The 21,167-nt window shown below is 43.9% G+C and overlaps 1 protein-coding gene across 1 annotated transcript in view; it reads right to left on the bottom strand.

Moving 5' to 3' along the window:
• Positions 1-21,167, bottom strand: part of GPC3 (glypican 3) — a 400,170-nt gene that overhangs the window by 361,304 nt on the left and 17,699 nt on the right. Inside the window, exon 2 of the mRNA XM_032428379.1 lies at positions 7,058-7,219. Within this exon, the coding sequence (XP_032284270.1) occupies positions 7,058-7,219 (162 nt within the window). The remainder of the gene's footprint in view (positions 1-7,057; positions 7,220-21,167) is intronic.

Genomic DNA, 21,167 nt, shown 5'->3' with positions numbered 1-21,167 from the left:
AGTTTTTATTTTGTCTTCTTTTTCTTAAAGAGGGCCCCCAGATTGTATAAGCTTTGGGCCCCACAAAACCTGAATCTACCCTTACTCCCCACAGAAGACTGCTAAATGTTTCTTACAGCATTTCTCTTGGGATGCCTTGTACCCGAGTTATTCATGTATAAAAGTCTTGGTTTCTAGAAGTTGAAGGTAAGCAGGAAGTGCTTTTTATCTTTGAATCCCCCACAATGCCTGCCTCCAGACATGCTAGGTTCCTGCTCAGCGAATGTTTTTTAATTCAATACAACAGAAGTCCCTTGCAAGAAAGCAAGCTAGAATTGGGGAGGTCGCCCATGACCGTGAAACAAAATACAGAGAGGCAGTATATAATAATATGCTGGTTAAGGGCCCCGGCTCTGGAGCTGGCCTTCCCAGGTTCAATTCCTGCCTCTGCCATTTGTTGGCTGACCTTAGACAAGCCCCTTCATTTCTCTAAAGCCCTACTTCCTCGGGGTAAAATGAGGCTAATCATAGTGTCAACCTCAGAGGATTGCCATGAGGTTTTAGTGAGATGATACTAATAACACTTTTGAAGAGGAGACTTTCCATTTGTCTCCCACCGACTCAGCACATGTTGGGAGGGGAGGCTTGATTCTCGGCCCAAGCCCTCAGCTTCCTCTTCTCCACAGCCACCCCACTTGTCCTACCTATCCCCACCCAGACTCACTCAAACCCCACCCACATGACCCCAGAGCCTGCCCTCTTAATCATCACACTCTGTAGCTGGCCTGGGAGCCAGAGGAGGAGTCCAAAGGCATGGCACTTAGTTCTGCCTTTGCTGGTAGTCTAGGTGTGAGCTGATGGAGCCTGGAACTCAAATCGGAGACCAGGCCAACGGGCAGCAGTATGCACTCGGTGAGACCACTGAGACTCAGAGAGGGCAGAGGGGAACGGGGTGGAGGAAGACGATGTGAGGGAACGGGAAGGGACAAACATGACCTGGTGGCTGACTGGAAGCCAGGATGAGGGAAAAAAAAAAGGAGGGGTACGGGGGTGCACCTCAGCCCCTGGAAGCTTCCCACAGTCCACAGAGGGAAAGTTGTTTTTAATTTCTACGTTACCACTTCCAGCTTAAAGGAAAATCTTTTCTGCCTCCACTCTACTGACAGGAGAATTCAAATCTCTCAAACATATGCTTCATTACTCCGATATCAGGTACCGCAACTCAGTGAGACAGAAAGAGGAGGAGGAAACATATGTTTTCAGAAAGTAAACAAATCCCAGTGGGGGTAAGGAAGGGGTAATCACTCGAGGCAAAAGTGGTATTTTTCCTGGAAGCTTCTAGAGGGCAGGGACAATGTCCTTTAATTTGCTTCGTTGGGCCCACTAGTGAAAAGGTGGTCAGGAGCATGGCAGCCAGAGGGGGTGTGTTCAGAACCCTGTTGAATTGAGGGGCCGGGGCTGGGGTAAAGAGTTAATCTGTATCATCTCCTCACCTCACGTTGGCCCCAGAACAGTCTCCACCCGCACACTGAATCATTTTTCTAAGCTCTTTTTATTAAACAGTTTTCAGCCTAATGACTGACTTTTCTAAATCAATAAGAGGGCACAGTAAAGGTTTACAACTCCCCCAGCCTCTGGCTCTGCGAAAGCCACAGAATTTTGAAACCGACTTGAATCCAAAAGTTCTAAGTTTAAAACTAAAATGACTTCAAACACCCAGTTTCCAATCGTTTTTCCAATAGCACTAATAATTAAAGAATTGCATTTTTTAAAAAACTTTGTAACCAAAATATCTCTTTGAGTCAGCGCCATAAAAGTACACTAATTAAAGCCAGCATCTTCTGGGCTCTGATGAGAAATTCACCCTTTTATAATGGGATTACTAGAGCTTTGCTGTACAGATGAGTGGTTTGATTAATAATTTACATTTTTGAGGATATATCACCTTGCTCATGGTCATGGCTTGCGTTCCTAAAATTCTTCTATCCAGTTTAATATTACTACATTTAGCCCTGGCAAATGAATTAAGTTCTGATTAGACATCAACGTAATTATTCTCTCCCGTACGTTATTTTCAAAGAAGAAAGGGTTGTGACAGGATGACCCGTGGTCGGAGTCAGGGACTCAGTGGGGCTTGGCCCCCACGGAGCTGGAGCATGAGCAGGAGAACTGTCAGACTAGTCAAGGGGAAAAATTGTGAAATGGAGAAAAATTGCTCAGTGCTCACTTAAAACCCCCACAACATTATAAAAACTAAATTAACAAATGATTGAATCTCAAAAACATGTTTATCAACATTCGAGCAATTATTTAGTCACATATTAACTGTGAAGGAAAAAAGCTTTGCTTGAATAATGTCCCTAAACAGTTATTTCAAGCAGAAATGACTGGAGAAATTGCTCCGAGCTGATGGAAAAGGGTGTTCTAACCAAGGTCAATTTTCTTTAGGGGGAGTGGGAGAGACAGGAATCTGACAGAAAAAAAAAAAAAAAAGTGTAAGAACTGCCAAGAGCAGATGGAAATGGGAAGCAAGGGACTGGGGAGACAGCAGCACAGAAACATGGTCCCCGCCCCACCCCACTGCCCCCCGCCATGTGGAAATGTCTTTTTCGTCTCCTCCATAGAAAGCAGGTAGAAGAAACCTTCCAACACTGCCAGGATTTTGTGGGCCAGACAATGCAATTAAAATACGGCCTGAAAAAATGATGTATGGCCTGAACACGACAAACCCTTCCCACTCGCGCCGCTTGTTTGTGTGTAAAATATACCAGATAGGGGCCAGAAGAGAAGCTTCGGGAAGCTGGAAAAAAATGACTGCTCCTGGCAGTATTGACATTTCGAACAGCACAGTTTCGCATCTAAGAAGGTACAAAAGAAACCCCCTTCTCAAAGGCTACTTTACCTAAGTGCTCTCTCATCTGTGCCCGGAAGCTGTTTGAATATCATCTGTAGGGGGCAAAAGTGGGTGAAGTACATCGTGACCTCCGGCTTTATCGAGGCTCACTTATGTGGCCTGGCACCACCCGGGGTAAAGCAGGCCACATAAGTGAGCTGTCTAGATAATAATGCTTGAATACAGTGCTTTACAGTTTTCAAGACACTTTCATATACATTACCTTGACCCTATGGGGGGAAGCAGGACTGTAATTATTACCCCCATTCTGTAGATCGCAAAACTGAGGCTAATGGAGTCTAAATAACCCCCTAAAGTCATAAAGCTTACCAATACCGAACTAGAATTAGAACTTAGATGTTCTGACTCCAAGCTGCGTGTTTCTTTCATTGCCTTTCAGACACCAACCCCCAAATATTTTTTAGCCACTTCAAATGAAAACGTGAAGGAAAAGAAAAACGGTGCAAGTAATTTGACCCTTCTTTATTGATTCACAACCATCACTACGGACACCGGCTGTTGGACCTCCTATAATATAGGGGCTACTGAGGCACGTAGGATGCACCCCTCTACAGAATGCCCTCTGGACTGCCCCATTCAGTGAGCCCCTGAGTCTACTTCTCTGTCTTCCACCCTTCCTGGCACTCATAACTTCTTGCTGCTCATAGGTACCTCCCTCTGGCATTCTTCCATAACCTTTCCACCTAGCTCCTTATCTACCACTGGCTAGAAAACTAGAAAATCCAGCCTGTCAAAAGACCACGCATAAATTTAGAACAGCAGTAGGCACAGAATGAGGACCCGAGAAGCTCTCAGCTACCTCAGCAGGAGTTCCATGCATTTCGGGAGCACAGGGATGTCTTCTGCTTAACCCCTCTGTTTCTCCCCTCTGAAGAAGCCAGTTCAAGTTGCGGGTTAGGCAACTTCCAGAAAAGCTGAAGTGTGTTCTCCCTCAAAGTCAGTGGCACCTTGGGGAAGACTGGAATCATCCACAATACAGAAAAAATTCCTAGGCATACCCCCCAAATACTCCCTGATAGGACACGTCTGAAAGTTAGAATGACATTCTGCAAGGAAAACAAAGCTCTGGGCTTGAAGGTGTAGAGGTGGTGGAGAGAGGATGAAACATTCAGAATTCGATGGCGGTTTTCGTCTCAAGGACCACAGATCCTACAACTTCCTAATTTTGCTTCATCTCAAGCACACCAAGAACAAGGACGACCATGTCACATGATGGCTTGGAAGAAGCTGGGGCATCGATGAGTTTCCTCATCTGTAAAATGGAGATAAATCCTATGAGAGAATTATGTAAGAGTAAGCATCATGTAGGAGGCACTTAATAAATTGCCATTAGTATTATTATCATCATAATTATTATTAGGTAGGGGAGAAGAAAAAGAGAAAAAGTCTTTTAGTGGAGTTTTTCAAAGAGAATTAATTAAGCAGAAACAAAAAACGATTGTGCTGCCCCATTTTACTAAGCACATCCAAGTAAATTAAATTTAGGAAACGAGGCAATGCAAAGATTGAAAATAAAGAACAACTTTTTTTTTTTTTAATGCTTCAACCATTATCAAAACAACATGAGCGAGAGAGAGCTCCAACCACTGCAGCAAAGGGCCCCAGGCTCATTTATGAGGGCAAAGGCTTCTTGCAAACGAAGACATAAAATCCAAATCGAGGCAGTAAGGATTGCTCGTTGAACTGTGCACATATTTGCAGAAAGCATTCACAGCTTAAATACCCCCAGCGTGGACGAGTGAAGGAATCCTAAAGAGAGTGTGGATACAGGCCAATATCAAGATGAGCTTTCTTCAACTTCATGTGGTGGAGAAAATAGCTTGCATCAAATTTCATAGGAGTGAAGTACTGGAGCACGGATTTGGTCTACCAGAATCTTGGGGAGGGAGTGTATTTTAGGGACGAAACAACTGTGCCCTCCCAATTTCAGCTCGTCAGAATAATGAGTAATTATAAGGGGGGAAAAGTGGCTGCTCTCTTTTTCTTAGCAATCAATAATACATCAGCTTGTAGCGGTCCCTGGTTTTAGTCTTGTCCCTCCCAATGTTTGTTACAGAAAGAATTCGGGGGCGATGTTTCTACAAACATGGCATAATTGCCTTGAGGTCTGGGACCATGGTTTCTTTTTTCTTATGGGGTTTATTTGTTCTAAATGTGAAGCAGGGAAAGAATAAGTGAATGAAACAAGAGAAAGAATTGAGTCCATATGGTGATGAGGTAGTAGGCACCAGCAGCGAGTTCAGACATCACTGAGTTGTCTCCATGTTCCTTTGCCAGACTTGTCCTCCTATGTTCACAATTGGAGAAATAATACATATTTGTGTGTGTACATGTGTGTGGGCGAGAAAAAGAGAGAGAGAGAGAAGATACAACTAGTAGGTGCTACCCCCACCCCCACTTTCCAGCCTCCGCTCACATGACTAGTGTTCAACCTCCACGCTAAAGCCAATCAAAATCTGGTCAGGACTTCCTTTCTCTCCTCGTCTGTGCTACTCCAGGCCTAGAAAACACAATATGCAAAATGCAGGACTGGGCAGAGACGGGAAGGCTGACACCCCAGGCCCTCAGAAGGGCAGCCATGTCCGCTACTCTGCATGCTGGACTGTGAGCGCACTCGCTCTCCCGCCCACCATCAGATAACATCAGTGGGCCGGGTCATTCTGAGAATGAAACAAATCACAAACGCTCCATTCTGAAAAGCACCTGGACACCCCCGAAGAGTAAGTTTCAGCTCTCTGCTTCGACCCAATTCCCATGTCCCATCACTTCTTACCACCCCACTTTCAGCCAGCAGATCAGCTCCAAAACTAATCTAAGAAGTACACGAATGGTACATGTATTTTTAAAATCAGCTTAAATTATTCATTCCATTGCCAAATTGTTAGTCTCAACAAACTCTTCACAAGAGTCTGACCGCATAAATAAGTGAACAAATACCTCGCACTTCTGTACTGTATTTCATATAATCAACCCAACATCCCCTGAGGCTTTGACCCACAAAACTATTATGAATGTATGCTTTATTAGCTAATTTTAATAATTTTCTTAGCTAATTCTAAGATTTTCCTTGTAATACACAAAATAAGCTATAATCAACCTACCTTAAAATTCAAAGAGGTCAATCCTTATCAAGGTGCCATAAACCTACAAATTTGGAACATCAAGTCATCAGAAGTGTTATTTTTCTATCTGACCCCAATTCTCTGTAGAGCAAGAAAAAGGTAGCTGGTGTCCCATGCCTCAGGAAAGATAGAAACAAGCCCCAATAACTGTAATTAATTTCCCGTCCCAGGAGGCAGCATATTGAGGTAGTTAAAAAAAGACTCTAAGAGCCAGGGCCGCCTGGGTTCAAATCCTGCTTTCACCATTTATTAGTTATGTGGCCTTGAGCAAGTTACTTAACCATTCTGTGCCTTGGCTTTTCATCCGTTAAATGGGGATGCTGATAATAAGACTTACTTCGTAGGGTTATTGTGAAGATTAAAAGAATGAATACATATAGAGCACTTTATCACCGTCATTCCTAGCTGGGTCTTTGAGTCGAGGGAGGTACTCTCCATCCTGCTGGGACAGTCCTGCAAGTTAGTGAGGAGAAATGGAATTTCTGATCCATTCTGGCAAATGCCACAACAGCTCCTTTTACAGTCACACACAGGTGTAGTAAGGACGGAGACTCAGAAAGAAAGAAGAGGTAACCACTCACGCAAATAAGAAAACGTAGGGCTGTCGAGTCAAGCTCCTGATCTCTCTGGAAATGGTCCCCGCGGTCAGAAGGAGTTAGGGCGTGCTCCACAAGCATCTAACCCACGCCTGGAGAAAACTGGTATTTAAGCAACCTCTTTTGTTTTTTTTTTAAACCAGTCTTCAGGGCTTGTTGAGAGAAGATATCATTTACCCTTTCTGTAGGGATTTGCAGCCTCCACGCACAGGTAAACAGAATGTCCTTGGACAATGACTTTGGACAATGTCCGCCTCTCCAAAGAGTGAAACGCAGCGTCTCTAAAAACTGTGTTGTTCCTTAAGCAGAATCTCTCACTGGGAGGTTTCTCTGTCAAGCATTAATGCTGGCATGGTAATTTATAAATTATACTTAGCATCTGAAAGCCCGGCGCCCAGAGAATGATGCTGTAGGGCGGCACATCTAAAATGATCCTCAGCACTCACCTTGGAAAACTGCGGCATTCTGGATGATCAAGAACTTGAGCTCCATACTTGCAGACTGAAGCAGTTGTTCCATGTTCAACCGTGCTGTCAGTTGATATTTTTCTTCCATCTTTCTGGAGCAGCATGTTGGGCCCTTGGGGAGACATACTTGCAGATCTGATCCTGAAACAAACAAGTTTTTCATGTTTCAGTAAGCAGAATGTCACAACACACACACACACACACACACATAAATGAAGCGAACAAGGCAAGACAATGCATTTTTTTAAAAATACAGTAAAATCTTGATTATTCAAAATTAGTGTTTATCTTAACTAATCCCTGCTTTCTCCCAATTATCTTTATGACTGATTCTTTTTGAATAACCATTAGAATTAATTGCCTAGGTTTGACTCATAAATTCTGCACAAACTAATTTATAGCACCAAGTATACGTCATTGAACACTGATATTTAATTTGTCCGTTAAAAGATTAATCTTCACTCCTACAATTTATTTTTCTTGATTATAATTTATGAATGAGAGCACAACCAAGAGGCAATTTTCAAAATTCCGGTTATGATTTCCTAATGAAATGTATGTCTGCCAACCCAATGTGGCTTTTTGGGATAAATGATTAAAACATCAATATCATATCAAAGCTTTGCTGTTGTTGTTAACTAAAGGTCTGGGGTAAGATTCACAGAGGAAACAACCAGAGGACAATATTAACATTCAGACAATCGCCAAAATCCCTTACAACTACAACATTCTAGCACTATTCAAATGCCGACCTCTGAACTCCTGAGCTACTTCCTTGCCACCTCACTTATGATGCACAGTGCCTTTTCATTTTTGCAGCTCCATAAAAAGTTGCCAAATGAAGAATCTCCTCGCTTATTCCAAAATTAGGGAATCAGAACCTCTCCTCAGTCCTCATCCAATGTGACCTTTTATAGCATCCCTCGCAGTCGACTAATCTCTCCTTCTTAAAAGGCTCTCCTCCTCCCTTGTTTTAGTGAACCTACCCCCAACATACACACACACACACACACACACACACACGCACACGCACATGCGTGCACGCACACGCCTACTGCTACGGCCACTCTTATCTGCCTTTCTGTGCTTCCTCTTCTTCTGCCTGTCACTTTAATGTCATTGACTGTCCCCCGCGTTCTACATCTCTCCCCACCCATGATCTCATCTATACCCACATGACTGCTGAACTCCCTAACACAGCCCTCACCTCTCTCCTGAGCTCCAAAACCACATCTGCAACCACTCCATGGGCATCTCAAATTGAGCATACCCCAAACTGAACTCAATGTATCACACACACACACACACACACACACAGTTCCATCTTTTGTGTTCTATATCTCAGTTAGTAATGATCATCTGCCAAGTTTCCCAATGACTGAAACCTTTGTCGTGCTCAGCTCTTCACTGGTGACACAAGGCATTTCTGCACCCATGGATGTCATCAGCATATGAATAAAAAGTGAAGCCAGGGGAGTAGATGAGAGCCATTCAACAAAAATTTTATTGGGCACCTACCATGTGCCAAGCACCATGGATACAGCAGATATAGACAGGCACACATATCTAGTTTGCATATATGTTGTGTATATGTATAGTTTGTGTATATATATGGTGTGTGTGTGTGTATATATATGTAATAAACTATACACATACACACAAACACACACACATAGTCAAATAGTGATAAGTAGTACAGAGAAAATAGAACTAAGTAAGAAGGGAAAACAAACTGTGGTATATACATACAGTGGATTACTACTCAGCCATACAAAGGAATAAACTCTTGATCCGTGCTACCACGGGATGAACCCCAAAAAACATTATGCTAAGCAACAGAAGCCACATAAAAAAATTACATACTCTATGGTTCCATTTATATAAAAGTCTACCAAATGAAAATTAACCTATAGTGACAGAAAGCAGTTCAGTGGTTGTTGGGGAGGGGACACGGGGCAGGGAGGGGGCGGGAGTGAGGAAATTTGTCAGAGTGATGGATATTTTCATAATTTTGGTTGCAGTGATTGTCTCATGGCCGTACACATGTGTCAAAATTATTAAATTTTACCCTTAAAATATGTACTTTCTTGTATGTTAATTATACCTCAATAAAGCTGTTAATTTTTTTAATGTTTAAAAACCAAAGTCAGGGAGATAGGGTAGGTGGTGGTGGCAGCAACAACTCTATTTATATAGGGTAGTCAGGGAAGGCTTCTTCCATCGGGTAACATCTGAGGAGAGACGAAGGAAATGAGGGGGAGTCCCATGATTTTATATCCTCCACCGATACTAGCAAATATTAGGGCTCAGTGATTAGTAAGTCCAGTCTCCCTTCTCTTCTGCAACTCCCACTGTACTCAGACTCTCCCTCCAACCAGCATTTGTTGAGATCCTTCTGCAGGGGCCATGAACACGCGCATCTCAGATCTCCTACTGTGCTGCGTGTAACTGACGAATGGCCCCAACTGCCGTGCTCTGAACTCACCACCGTGTTGTACCCGAGCCACAATCCCCAGGGGCTGCCCCAGCCGATGACGGAGCACAACAAAGATGCTAAGGTCTGTGAGACACAGGACTTTGCTGACAGGGATTTGGGCTCAAGGACTCCCCGTTGACCTTGACAAAACTTTCTTAAAACTGTACTGCTGTCAAAGATTCTTCCTACTCTACCTTCCTTCTTTCCCTCCCTCCTCCGCCACAGGGTCGCACCTGCGCCACAGTGTGAGGGTTCTTCCAGCATCCTTCAGCTCCCTGCTCATTTTCCTTCACAAAGGTTTTCCTTAGACATCTAGTGCCATACTGGCATCTGCTTCCCAGAGGACTCAATCGGACTCATCTTCTATGTGCCAAGCACTGCGCTACATGGTGGAGGTACCACCTCGAACAAGAGAGACGTGGTCCTTACCCCAAAGAGTTCACTATCTAAAGGGGTTAACAGAGATAAATACCTAAGGCATAGGAAATGAGTGCAAAAAAGCAACATAGTTAGCCAGGATGACAAAACATGTATATGGGGTAGAGGGAAGACTCCCCCAAAGTCCTGTAAGGTCTTTGGCAAAGTAAGGTTCTGTAATAAACATCAAATCTTACTGAAGGAAAGCATAAGCAGACATTTTAGACAGCTTTGTAACAACTGAGGTTTTAAAAAATAGGGGGCAGGGTGTGCGGTGAGAGACTGGTTAGTCCTAAGTGACCAGAAAATTTATCTTTATCACATCTTATTTCCCTAGGAATTCCAGTTAATCATGACCTTAATGTATGTGTCCAAGTTTTATTTTCTTAATTTAGGAATGAAATTCATCAAGTGTTGCCTCACTTGACATCACTGTTGGGAGTCCAGGGTATGGACTTCGAGCTCTCCCCTTCCCCTTCCTCAAGGGAGCTGACAAAAGTTGTCAACGGAGAGCACAGATAATACATATCACCAAACCGAATCCAGCACTGCAATTTATAGCACTGGATGGAAAGGTGATATTTAATGTGTCAAAATACAATTTGGGGTCTGGAGACACAGAGTTCAGATTTATCTCCTATAAATGTCAATCTCATAGACAAGCCTTAAACCAATTTTAAATACGGTCTAAGCTTAAAGGCTTTATGATTATCTTCTGAAAAAAGAAAACAGAGCTAGTTCTAGCTCACTGTGTTCTTTCTACATGAGGTTACAAAATGTAATGCTATTCTAGGAGTAGAAACTGATGCGGTTTACTGGACCACGAAGGGAAAGAGTCCCCTTCGGGAAGAGTGGCTAATCTAGATTTAAACAAGGTTGGTTGGGACATTCGCATAGATAGGAAAATCCCATAGAGCAGATACTTGCCATATACCAAGTTCCTGTCCGTTTGGCAATGTTTCATCTACTTTCTTGGTAAACTGATGCCTAAGTCATGTGTGTTTAAAATATCTGTATTTGAATACATTCATAAAATTAAATGTTCTAAATAAAATCCTTTGTGTTCTAAATTTCCACTGGTGAGGACTTCCAGTTTTCGGGAATAGTAGGGTTTATTTGGCAGGGTAGCTGTTGATAATGTTCCTATTGCCACCAGCTCTAGCTAGTGGGAATCATAAAATAACGGGGCTCAGATCTTTCCTCTGTGTGGTACTATGAGTTGTTGGGTCTTAGAAGGTAACAAACCACTCAGTGTACCTGCAGAAACCCAGGACCACCTCTTTGAATCACCATGACATCAGTTTGGTTCGCCTTTGATACGATAACTCATGAAGTAACTTAGAGCTTGCATAGTGTAGCCCCTTCCCTGGCTTGGTCAAGTCTTATCATTGTAAAAACTCCCACTACCTCAAGAATTCGTTGAGCCAAACATCTTGAACAGAACAAAATGTCAAGTGAGAATTTGGGGGGAAAGATGTCAGACGTCATGAAGAAAGATGTAGGTTATATCCAGATATAAGAAATGTACATATATCCTATGTACCTATCCTCCCTCCCAGTTAAAAGTACCTGATCAATCAATAAACCAGGACAACTGATCTGGGTGCTAAGAGTTAGCTATATATTTGAGGAAATAAAAACATCTATAAGCTGATACGAATTCAGAATTTCCAAGCCAGGAAGGAGAGGAATATACACCAAAGGGAAAAACATTTTAAGTAAATTTCATATAACTCACAGGCCAGCTTAAAATAAGCTCCAGCACAAGAGAACATAAGGAACAAAGTGGGCCAGGAGAGCTAGACATGACAACAATGAAATAGAACCATTCAGTGCAGGAACAGACGCGTGAAAGAAACAAAGCAGAACCAAAAGAAGTAGAGAAAGAATTTAGAGAGGAATCCTCATCAACGAAACAAAGAATTACTCTGGAAACCAAATCTCAAGTGAGATGAATTAAAAGTAACCAAGGGCAAATAACTAAGGAGGTACACCCAGAACTGGTACATACTTGTATGAATGAAAGCAGAAAGGCCAATTCAAAAAATCAGATGCAACCTATAAAAGACATAATAAATAGCAAAGCATTCTTTAAGAATGTCAGGAACAAAAGAAGGTTAAGGGAAAATAACTCCTTTATTAGATGGAAAGGAAAAGTAATCCTTGACCACACTCACCAGAGAGGTGCTCATTTTTTATGTAAAAATGGAATTCAGCTGGGAAATGGGACTAGAGACAAGCAATATATCCTGGGCTGGAGATGAGGAGAAGGCTCAGCAACTGACTATTCAAATGAGCCAGAAAGGTTCAAGTCTTTGGAGCTTAATAACTTTGCATTCCCAGATGCTTAAAAAAAAAAAAAAATTAACTGAAGTCATTACAGGGCTGCTAGCTCCCATTTATTTTGGAGGATTAAAAAGTACCTTCATACTATAATCTCCTCTCCTAGATTTTCCGTTCCTGAAGAACAGAGAATGACACCCATCTCCTTGGGATGCCCTGTCAATCCCATTCAGCCCTGCGCATATAATGTTGAATTAATGAGGGCCTCAGATCGAGAACACGGGTAAAAAAAACTTTGTGTCTCTCTGATCTAAAATGAGGGAGTGGAGGCAGATGACCCCAAAAATTTTACATCTGTGTGCTTAACTTTGATCTTGGGAAAATATTTTTAAATACCACAAAAATCAATTTCCAAACATCTTGAAGATACACAAATAGATGTTTCACTTGAAGGGACTATAAAGTAATTTATTTCTGATTATTTTGAGGCAATGTCTTCCTTGCACATTGGGTCCGCTTCTGGGTCTGACAACTAAAAAGGGATATTTGGGTTATGGCAGCTTTCCTCTGGAGGATTCTTGCCACGTGTACCCAAGCTGGGCACCCTTACCAGTTACTTCCCCTCCCAGAGGCTAGGCCACAGGGGGACCACAGAAGGCTGTTTCCTGATGTGTACTCCTGTGTCAGGGGATGTCTCAGCCTTGGCTACCTGTGGCCTTGCTTTCTTGACCTCTGTCCTTTGGGCCCGGTTCTTGCTCTTTTTTGGCTCCATTCAAGAACTTGCAGTCATAGGCTCACACATTCACTCGGAGACCCCATTTCAGGCCTGAGCCCTGCCCCTAATTGGAAGAGGACAGTGAACAATGTGCTGTAGGTCTGTCTAAATACATCTGTTCTATTGGATTTTATTCCAAATCAGCAAGTATTAATGGCCTGGAGGTCAGCATCATGGCAGGCACTATGGGCGAGAAAGAGCAAACGCAGTGTGGCCCCCTTGTCAAGTTGATTATAATGTAGTCCTACCCCACCATTGGCTAGCCGCGTAAGCAAGGGTAGGTCATTTAAATCCCACGTGCCTTTCTGTCCCTATCTCTAAAAGGGGATTATCAATAGCATTTACCTTACAGAGTCACTGCAAGGATTGAGTGAGATGATGTGGGTAAAGCTCTTAGCCTTCTTGGCACAGCATGTGTTAAGCAACATTAAAATAAACAAATACAAAACTCACACAAAGAGACCAGACTTTCACACAAAAATAGCTAGAGAACAGTAAAAGTTGGTATGTGGTCAGGTGACTAAATATGCAGCATCTTTTCTGAGGTGATGGAAAGAGTCTCTATTTTCACTGGGGATGGGGGGGTTCATGGGCGTGTACATGTGTAAAAACTCATTAAAGTCTTCACTCAGCCCAGGTGTATTTTATTGTTTGTAAATTATCTCAATCAAGTTGATTTTTAAAATACATCCTACGGACAACATTTGCTAGATAAATAAGTGCTCACCAGAGGCTCTTGGGGCCAAACGAAACTTCCAGCGGAGAGGTGGGACTTGAGCTAGATGGGAAGGATTTGGAGAGGCCAAGGGGTACGATGGGTTTGGCAGCAGCAGCAGAGTACTAGGGCAAGACTAACCTGCCTGCTGGTATCTGGGGCACAGCTGCTTCTCAGGGCAGAATGGGAGTGCGCAGAGAAACCTGTGGGCTTGGCGCCATAGGCGGTAAAGGTCCGCTGTTGGTTCTCGAACAAAAGCATAACGCGAAGAGGAGTGCTGCATAGGAGGATGAGTCTTACGGCCTGAAACTGGGAATGGACTAAATAACCCCTCTAGGTCACTTCCAGCCTGCCAGTTCTCTAATTACCTTTATTGTGTTCTATACGTTGGTTATTTTACTCCACTGCAATTTTACTAATGACTATAAATTGTCAAAAATCCCATTAAAAAAACACAATAAAGAACATAAGAAATATTAATGTACACCTTGCTCCTTATACTTTCCTAAGAGCAGATAAAACATATTCAAACAACAACAGAAGAGGGGGAATCGTCAGGGCTCAGTAATAATGAAAATTGAAATCTTTTCCATATATACATATATATATATATACATGATGATTTGACACATTTCTTTGCCAAGGTCTGCTTTATGAATGGCAGATTGTTTTTTTTGCTAACAAAGGTACATTGTGCTAAAAAAATAATGATGTAATATCATCATTAAAGAAATATTAAGCAGAAGAATGAATGATATCCCAAACTGGTTGCTTCATGACTTGTAGGGAAAGTAATAGATTACTTAATTAATTAATTAATTAGCCAAAGGATTAAGTGCAGGTTGCTCTACTAATGAACCAAAAAAACATATCAGACACTTTTAAAAGGTATTTTTTTAAACGGAGGACAAGTCAATTAGCCATCCAAAAATATTAACTAATTTCCTTAGCATATAATAGTGACTTGCTATTAGAACGGTGCCTTTTCCCCTAATTAATCATTATCTAAATCAAACCTTACACGCTCATTAATTTCTCACTAATCAAGATAGGAATACAGATGAAAGAAATGACTTCATTCGAAACCGGTGGGGAAAGTGATGATTGCTGGTGGAAGAAATCATCTTAGGGAACCCAGCTGAAGGTTACCCTTCTGTTATTTAGCCTGAAAGAACATGACCTTGCAGAGGGCGCACCTGGGTATCACGAGCTCAGACTTTAAATCAAAGATCATGCCTGGGGCCACCACAGACTCTGCCTCTGTAAAAGGCAGTCCAAAATGTCGCTACCACACTGGAGTACTGGGAGTTTAAAGCAACCCTGGAGATAAGCCATTCTCTAAGCCTGAGAATTAAAGAATGAATTACTTTTATCTCTACTGCCAACTGTCAATTAACTGCGTACCATTTCATGCCTGGTAAAGGTTGAATCCCTAGACCGCTACACTCTCCCACAAACGGGTTCTTTCTGGACCCCATTCCCAACCAACAGTCAACATGTGCTCTGGGAATACAAATTCACTGATTACACTCAGCCAGCCAAAGTGGTGTACGGTTCATTCATCCAACATTTACTGAATGCCTACTTTGGGCCAGGGCCCATGCCCAACCCGAGGAGTACCATAAAGACCAGGACACAGTCCCTGTCCAGGAAATGGACTTCCAAACTAACTAGAAACCTCTAGGTCATTCGAGACACCTTACTCATCCTCATCCCCTGTAGCCAAATGCCACTAAATCCCACTGGTTCTACTTTGGTTTTTTGTTTGTTTGTTTGTTTGTTTTTTAAAGATTTTATTTATTTATTTGACAGAGAGAGACAGTGAGAGAGGGAACACAAGCAGGGGGAGTGGGAGAGGGAGAAGCAGGCTTCCCGCCTAGCAGGGAGCCCAATGCGGGGCTCGATCCCAGGACCCCAGGATCATGACCTGAGCCGAAAGCAGACTAACGACTGAGCCACCCAGGCGCCCCTGGTTCTACTTTGTAAATGTCCCTCATCACCCCCCCTCTTTTCACTTGGACAGCTGTTAAGAGCCTCCACACTGGTCTTCCTACCTCTACTAGGCTCTCCTCCACCCGAGCCCCAGAGAGATACTGCTAAAGGACATATCTGATCACATCATTCTCCTTCTTAAAAACCCTTCAAGAAAATGGAACAAGGGGGCGCCTGGGTGGCGCAGTCAGTTAAGTGTCTGACTCTTGATTTCGGCTCAGGTCACGATCTCAGGGTTGTGAGACTGAGCCCTGCGTCGGGCTCCACGCTCACCAGGGAGTCTCCTTAGGATTCTCTCTCCCTCTGCCCTTCCACGTGCACCGCTCCCCACCTCTCTCTCTCTCTCTCACTCTCTCTCTCAGAAAGAAAGAAAAAAGGAAAGAAAAGAAAAGGGAGCAAGGGCACGGGGTGTGAAAATGGGTGGCCCGGCCAGGCACTGCCTACAGGGAAAAGTGAGCTGGGGAGAGTGGCCAGGGCCAGATGCAGAGGAGCTCTGGGAGTCCTGCTCCAAGATGATTTCCACATATCTTTGGTTCTTTTTTGTTTGTTTGTTATCTTTACAACTTTTTTCCCAGCTTTACTGAGGTATAATGGACTCCTACTTATCTTTGGACTGGATTCTCACAGGAACCAGTGTTTATGGGAGCAGAAAGAGATTTACTCCACAAGCTTTCTGTCCTTTGAATTCCCACAGCACTCTGCATCCTTTATGAAGACACTTCTACTCTAACTTGCATCATAGTTACATCTGCATGGTTTATCTCCACCAGATTTAAGTTCCTTGACGCAAAGACCCCTGACTGACTCATCTTTGTATCTCCAGGGGCCCGCTGAGGTTTGGGCTTGATGCCCTCCCCTTTGACTTGAAACCAATGCCAGAACTTCAAGAGAGTTCAGCTTTAAAGGAACTAGATCAGATTAACTGATGCTACTACAGCAACTTTTCTTTTTTTTTTTAAGATTTTATTTATTTATTCATGAGAGACAGAGAGAGAGAGAGGCAGAGGCAGAGGGAGAAGCAGGGTCCCCGCGGAGTGGGGAGCCCGATGCGGGACTCGATCCCAGTACCCTGGGATCATGACCTGAGCCGAAGGCAGACGCCCAACCGACTGAGCCACCCAGGTGTCCCTACTACAGCAACTTTTAGAAGAGTGGTATTCCAGGGAAAATGAAGGAAGAGTCCTCAGAGCCCAACATAAAGATCTCTCTCTCTCTCTCTCTCTCTCTCTCTCACATACTCTTTAGACACGGGGAAAAGTCCTAATAAAAACAAAATTGGGTTGGAGAACAATGCCAGTTGGGATAAAAAAAAAAAAAACCTTTTAGTTTAGAATTTTGCCAGAGGGACTAAACTAAGGCAATTTCCCTGTCTCCCTGAGTCACTCTTTCACTAATTGTTATTCTACTCAGATAAGTAGCTGAGATCCCATCTTTCAGGAGATGTATAATTTTTATTTCTCAGATACAATCTTCAAATATGCAGACCTGAAGTATAGCTGAGAATTTCAACACCCTAGGCTCAATCTGAGCGCTAGGCCCTTTCCCCTGTGTATGAAATCACGTCGGAGGCGGGAGGAAGAGCCCTTCCCTACCTAGAAGACTATAAAGTGTTCTTACCTGCTCTGCTACCAAATCAGCTGTGTGACTTACCCAAATACCTTCTCAAATCCAGGCCTGGCTAAGGTAATTTCAGAGCTGAGGGTCTGTGTTCCCCAACTGTAGGTCAATTGATAGTCACTGAGCCCATTCTAGACTGGGCATTGGGAGGACACCAAAAAAAAAAAAGGCAAAGGATTTGCTTCTGCCTTTCTAGGAAGGCTTTGTCAATAGCGCTTGGCTCTACATGAACATAGATATGGGGCCAAGGCCAACGACTCAGGCTTACAGCACTTCACTCTGTGTAATAACCATGTTCCCTTCTACATAGCCCTTTGTCTCCAGAGACCAACTAATGGCAGGGAGCTTCCTGATGGGATGGTACACAGCGGCAAAGGGAGGACCTGTGAAACCAGATAGACCAGGGGGGTATGAACCCCACTTAACAGCGGTGTGATCATAGGCAAGTTACTGCCTCTCTGAGCCTCGGTTTCCTTACCTGTAAAATGGGGACAAGATCACTTACCTCTTGACATGGTTCTGAGGATTAAATTAAACTTATTTCATGTGTCACAAACACATGGCTCCATTTCCAGCCTCCCTGTTTTGCTCATGCTATTCCTGTCCCTGGAGTGCCCTTCCCTGAGCTTCAGCTCTTCAAACCTTCTCATCCATAGTGTCTCTTTCATCACGTTTGCCGCCCCTATCCCGGCTACCCTCCCCACCAAATAATCCCCAAGAGCCGTCAACTCAGAATTCGCAACACACTTTGTACCTCTAATATCGCATTTTGCAATCTAGGTGTTACAGCTATTGGTATACTTCTCGTATTCCTACCATTAAATTGTACATTTCTGGAGGCAGGACCTATATCTTGGCCATCCTTGTACTCCCTGACATGGCAGAGCGCCGGATCTGGATCTGGATTTTTCATCCACAAAAGCTTGTTGGATGAATGAACGGATACTCATCCTGCATTAATCAGGTGGGCCCTAAATTCGATGACAAGCATCCTTACAAGAGACACACCGGCGGGAGACATGGAGAAGAGGAGGCCGGGTGAAGACAGAGGCAGACGCTGGAGGGACACAGCCCACAAGCCAAGGAAGGCCTGGAGCCAGCAGAAGCCAGAAAAGGCAAGGAAGGATCCTCCCCTAGAGCCTGTGGAGGGAACGTGGCCCTGCTGACACCTTGATTTTGAACTTCTGGCCTCCAGAACTGTGAAAGAATAAACTTCAGTTGCTTTAAGCCACCAAATTTGAGGCAATTTGGTATGGCAGCCCTAGGAAGCTAACACCCCCACTCTCTCCCTCTACCCCACCTACAAGTATCGAAATGTTTCATCATGGCGGAGTCAGTACTCTGGTTAGGCAATTTCCTCAGGTTTTGTCTTACAGTGCAACACCCCTGGAGTAATGTCCTTATTACCTCGAGGCTAAAGAGTTTACTTGGGATTTTCATCCAGCACGGGAAAGAAGGGAGTGGGCAGGCAACCCAAAACACCTGGATGGGGATGAGGGGAAATGTCAAAAAGGAAGGAAAGATTTTTAAAAAGATAAGAGACTCAAACCAAATTTTATCTAGGGTCAGCCCTAAGAAAGTCCTACTGACAGAGCCCAAATGTAACTTGAACAACAACAGTCCCATGTTATAAGAAGGAGGAAGCCCTTATAGAAGCAAAAAATCCTAATATTGCCTCCGTCCTTGGCCCATATTTCTGAAAGTCTGTTAAGAGGGTGCTCAGACTGTGGCTCAGTCGGTTAAGTGCCCGACTCTTGATTTTAGCTCAGGTCATGATCTCAGGGTCGTGAAATCGAGCCCTACGTTGGGCTCTGCGCTGGGGTGTGGAGCATGCTTGGGATTCTCGTCTTCTCCCTCTGCCCCTCCCCGCCCTGTGCGCTCGCTCGCTCTCTCTCAAATAAAATAAAATCTTTTTTAAAAAGGGGGATCCTCAGACCAATCCAAACGCCTCATTCTCACTGTTCAACTGCATTTGTTTTCTTATGCTTCACAAACTAGGCATATTTCAGATACATGAAGAAATGTTTTCAAGCCCCAAGCAAGTAGTCACAAACAGAGCCAGGCAACAATGGCAGATGTCTATCCACCTGGGCCTCCAGCCCAACCACGAATTTGGTTGGAGTCTCTCTCCTCGTCTTGGGCACTCGGGGAGATACTGCTTAACCAGCTCCCAAGCAAATCTCTCCGACGCCCAATTGCCCTTACTGTTAAGATGCTTCTCCCAGCTCTAATGGCTAACCTAAATTTCAGTTTCAAGCCACTGCACCTTGTAATTACATTCTCAGCCACTGTAAATAATCGGTGCCCTCTATTTTATCTTTCCTCTTTCCTGACGACAGGAACCTGTGGAAAAGGGGGTCGGTTGCCTTGTTAGTACAACACACGAACTGCACCTGAGCAAAATGCAACCGCAAGGAAATCAAACACTCACTCTTGATCCCTGAGGGAGAAGCCACGTTATTGATCTTTTCCCTTTTCCTACCCTTCAGCTGGTCTGAGTGTCTACACTGACATGCACGAGTGCTGTGGCATTTATGCCATCTTGGGGAATAGCTGTGTAAATGCTCCGGTAATTTTATACATCTTCCACATACTGTTGTGTTAGAACCTGAGAATCTGAAGGACTGGGAAGGACAGATTTTCCTCCTCCTCCCCCTGCCTCACCCTCATGTAATAGGAATCAAAATCCCCACTAATTGGCCCTCCTCCTACATGTCACTGAAGTCTAGACTTGGTGGTAACCCCTTTCTGTGGAAGAGATTTAATGAAAGAGAAAGTGCACGGGAGGGGTCTTGGCAAGCAAACCGTTGCAGAGCAACTATAGGAAGCTTGAAGACCCAAGGAGTTCTTGGTAAGCTGAGACTGAAAGCTAAAGGATATTGTCCGTCTGTCTCTCTTTCACATGCACAAACACACACGTTGGTGCGTCCACACTACCCTGAACCAAACGTCTCCCCAAATCGAGGAAAATCTAAGTTATTAATGCAACACCTAGAAGACTTTTCAACGATGCTCACTGGTGACTGTTTTCCTCCTTGCTTTCTTCGGGAGCTATGAAAAACAAAAATAAATTACCCAAACGAGTGATCTGGGGATTTTGCTTCCATTCCCGTGATTTCACTGAAAAACTCAAAAATTGTTAATAGTCACTTCATTCTTCTGTCAAGCCGTGGGTGATGCAGATAAAGAGCTCCCCAGAGCCCCGTGTGGGCTCCAACAGGCAACGCCAGGAGGGCTCCACATCAAGCTACACGAACCCAACCTGGATCTGGGGTCTCCCTGTGGGCGGCCAGTCTTAAATGACCTGCTTTCAGACCTTCAGAAAACTACCCGCTCTCAAGACCACAGCAGGTTGGTTCAGGAATATCTGCCTCATTTAATTTTTTTTTTTTTTTAAGGGAGAAGTGCAATCAGAGAGAAACTGTGACACAGGAACTATGGAAGCCACTTAGGTCCCAAACCATGCTGACCATGCGTGTCTAAGCAGTGCTGGGTTCAAGGTACCTGACGCTACAGTTAGCTGGGGCCATGACGGAAACAGGTTGATGTAATCACTGAGGCAGTTCAACTCCTAGATGATGACCTTCACTGAACAGGAAAATCAAATGCCCACGACCCCCAGGCTGCTGAACTCACTCAGGACACAGCATTCCCACAGATTCAAGCCACGGCTCCCCACCCCCCATGCCCACCTTCTTCCCCTCCATGGATCGGGAGACCCCCTCTGTGCCTGGTCCGCATCTGTCTACCTGTCTGCCTCCCCCACCAAGAGCAGGGAGAGTGGAGTGCTTGGCTTTGAATCCCCGGCATCTCA

The sequence above is a fragment of the Phoca vitulina genome, unplaced genomic scaffold (assembly GCF_004348235.1).
Source record: "Phoca vitulina isolate PV1807 unplaced genomic scaffold, GSC_HSeal_1.0 scaffold39, whole genome shotgun sequence".
NCBI lineage: Eukaryota > Metazoa > Chordata > Mammalia > Carnivora > Phocidae > Phoca > Phoca vitulina.
The sequence above is the reverse complement of the archived record's forward strand: the minus strand, read 5'-3'. Positions and strand labels throughout refer to the sequence as shown.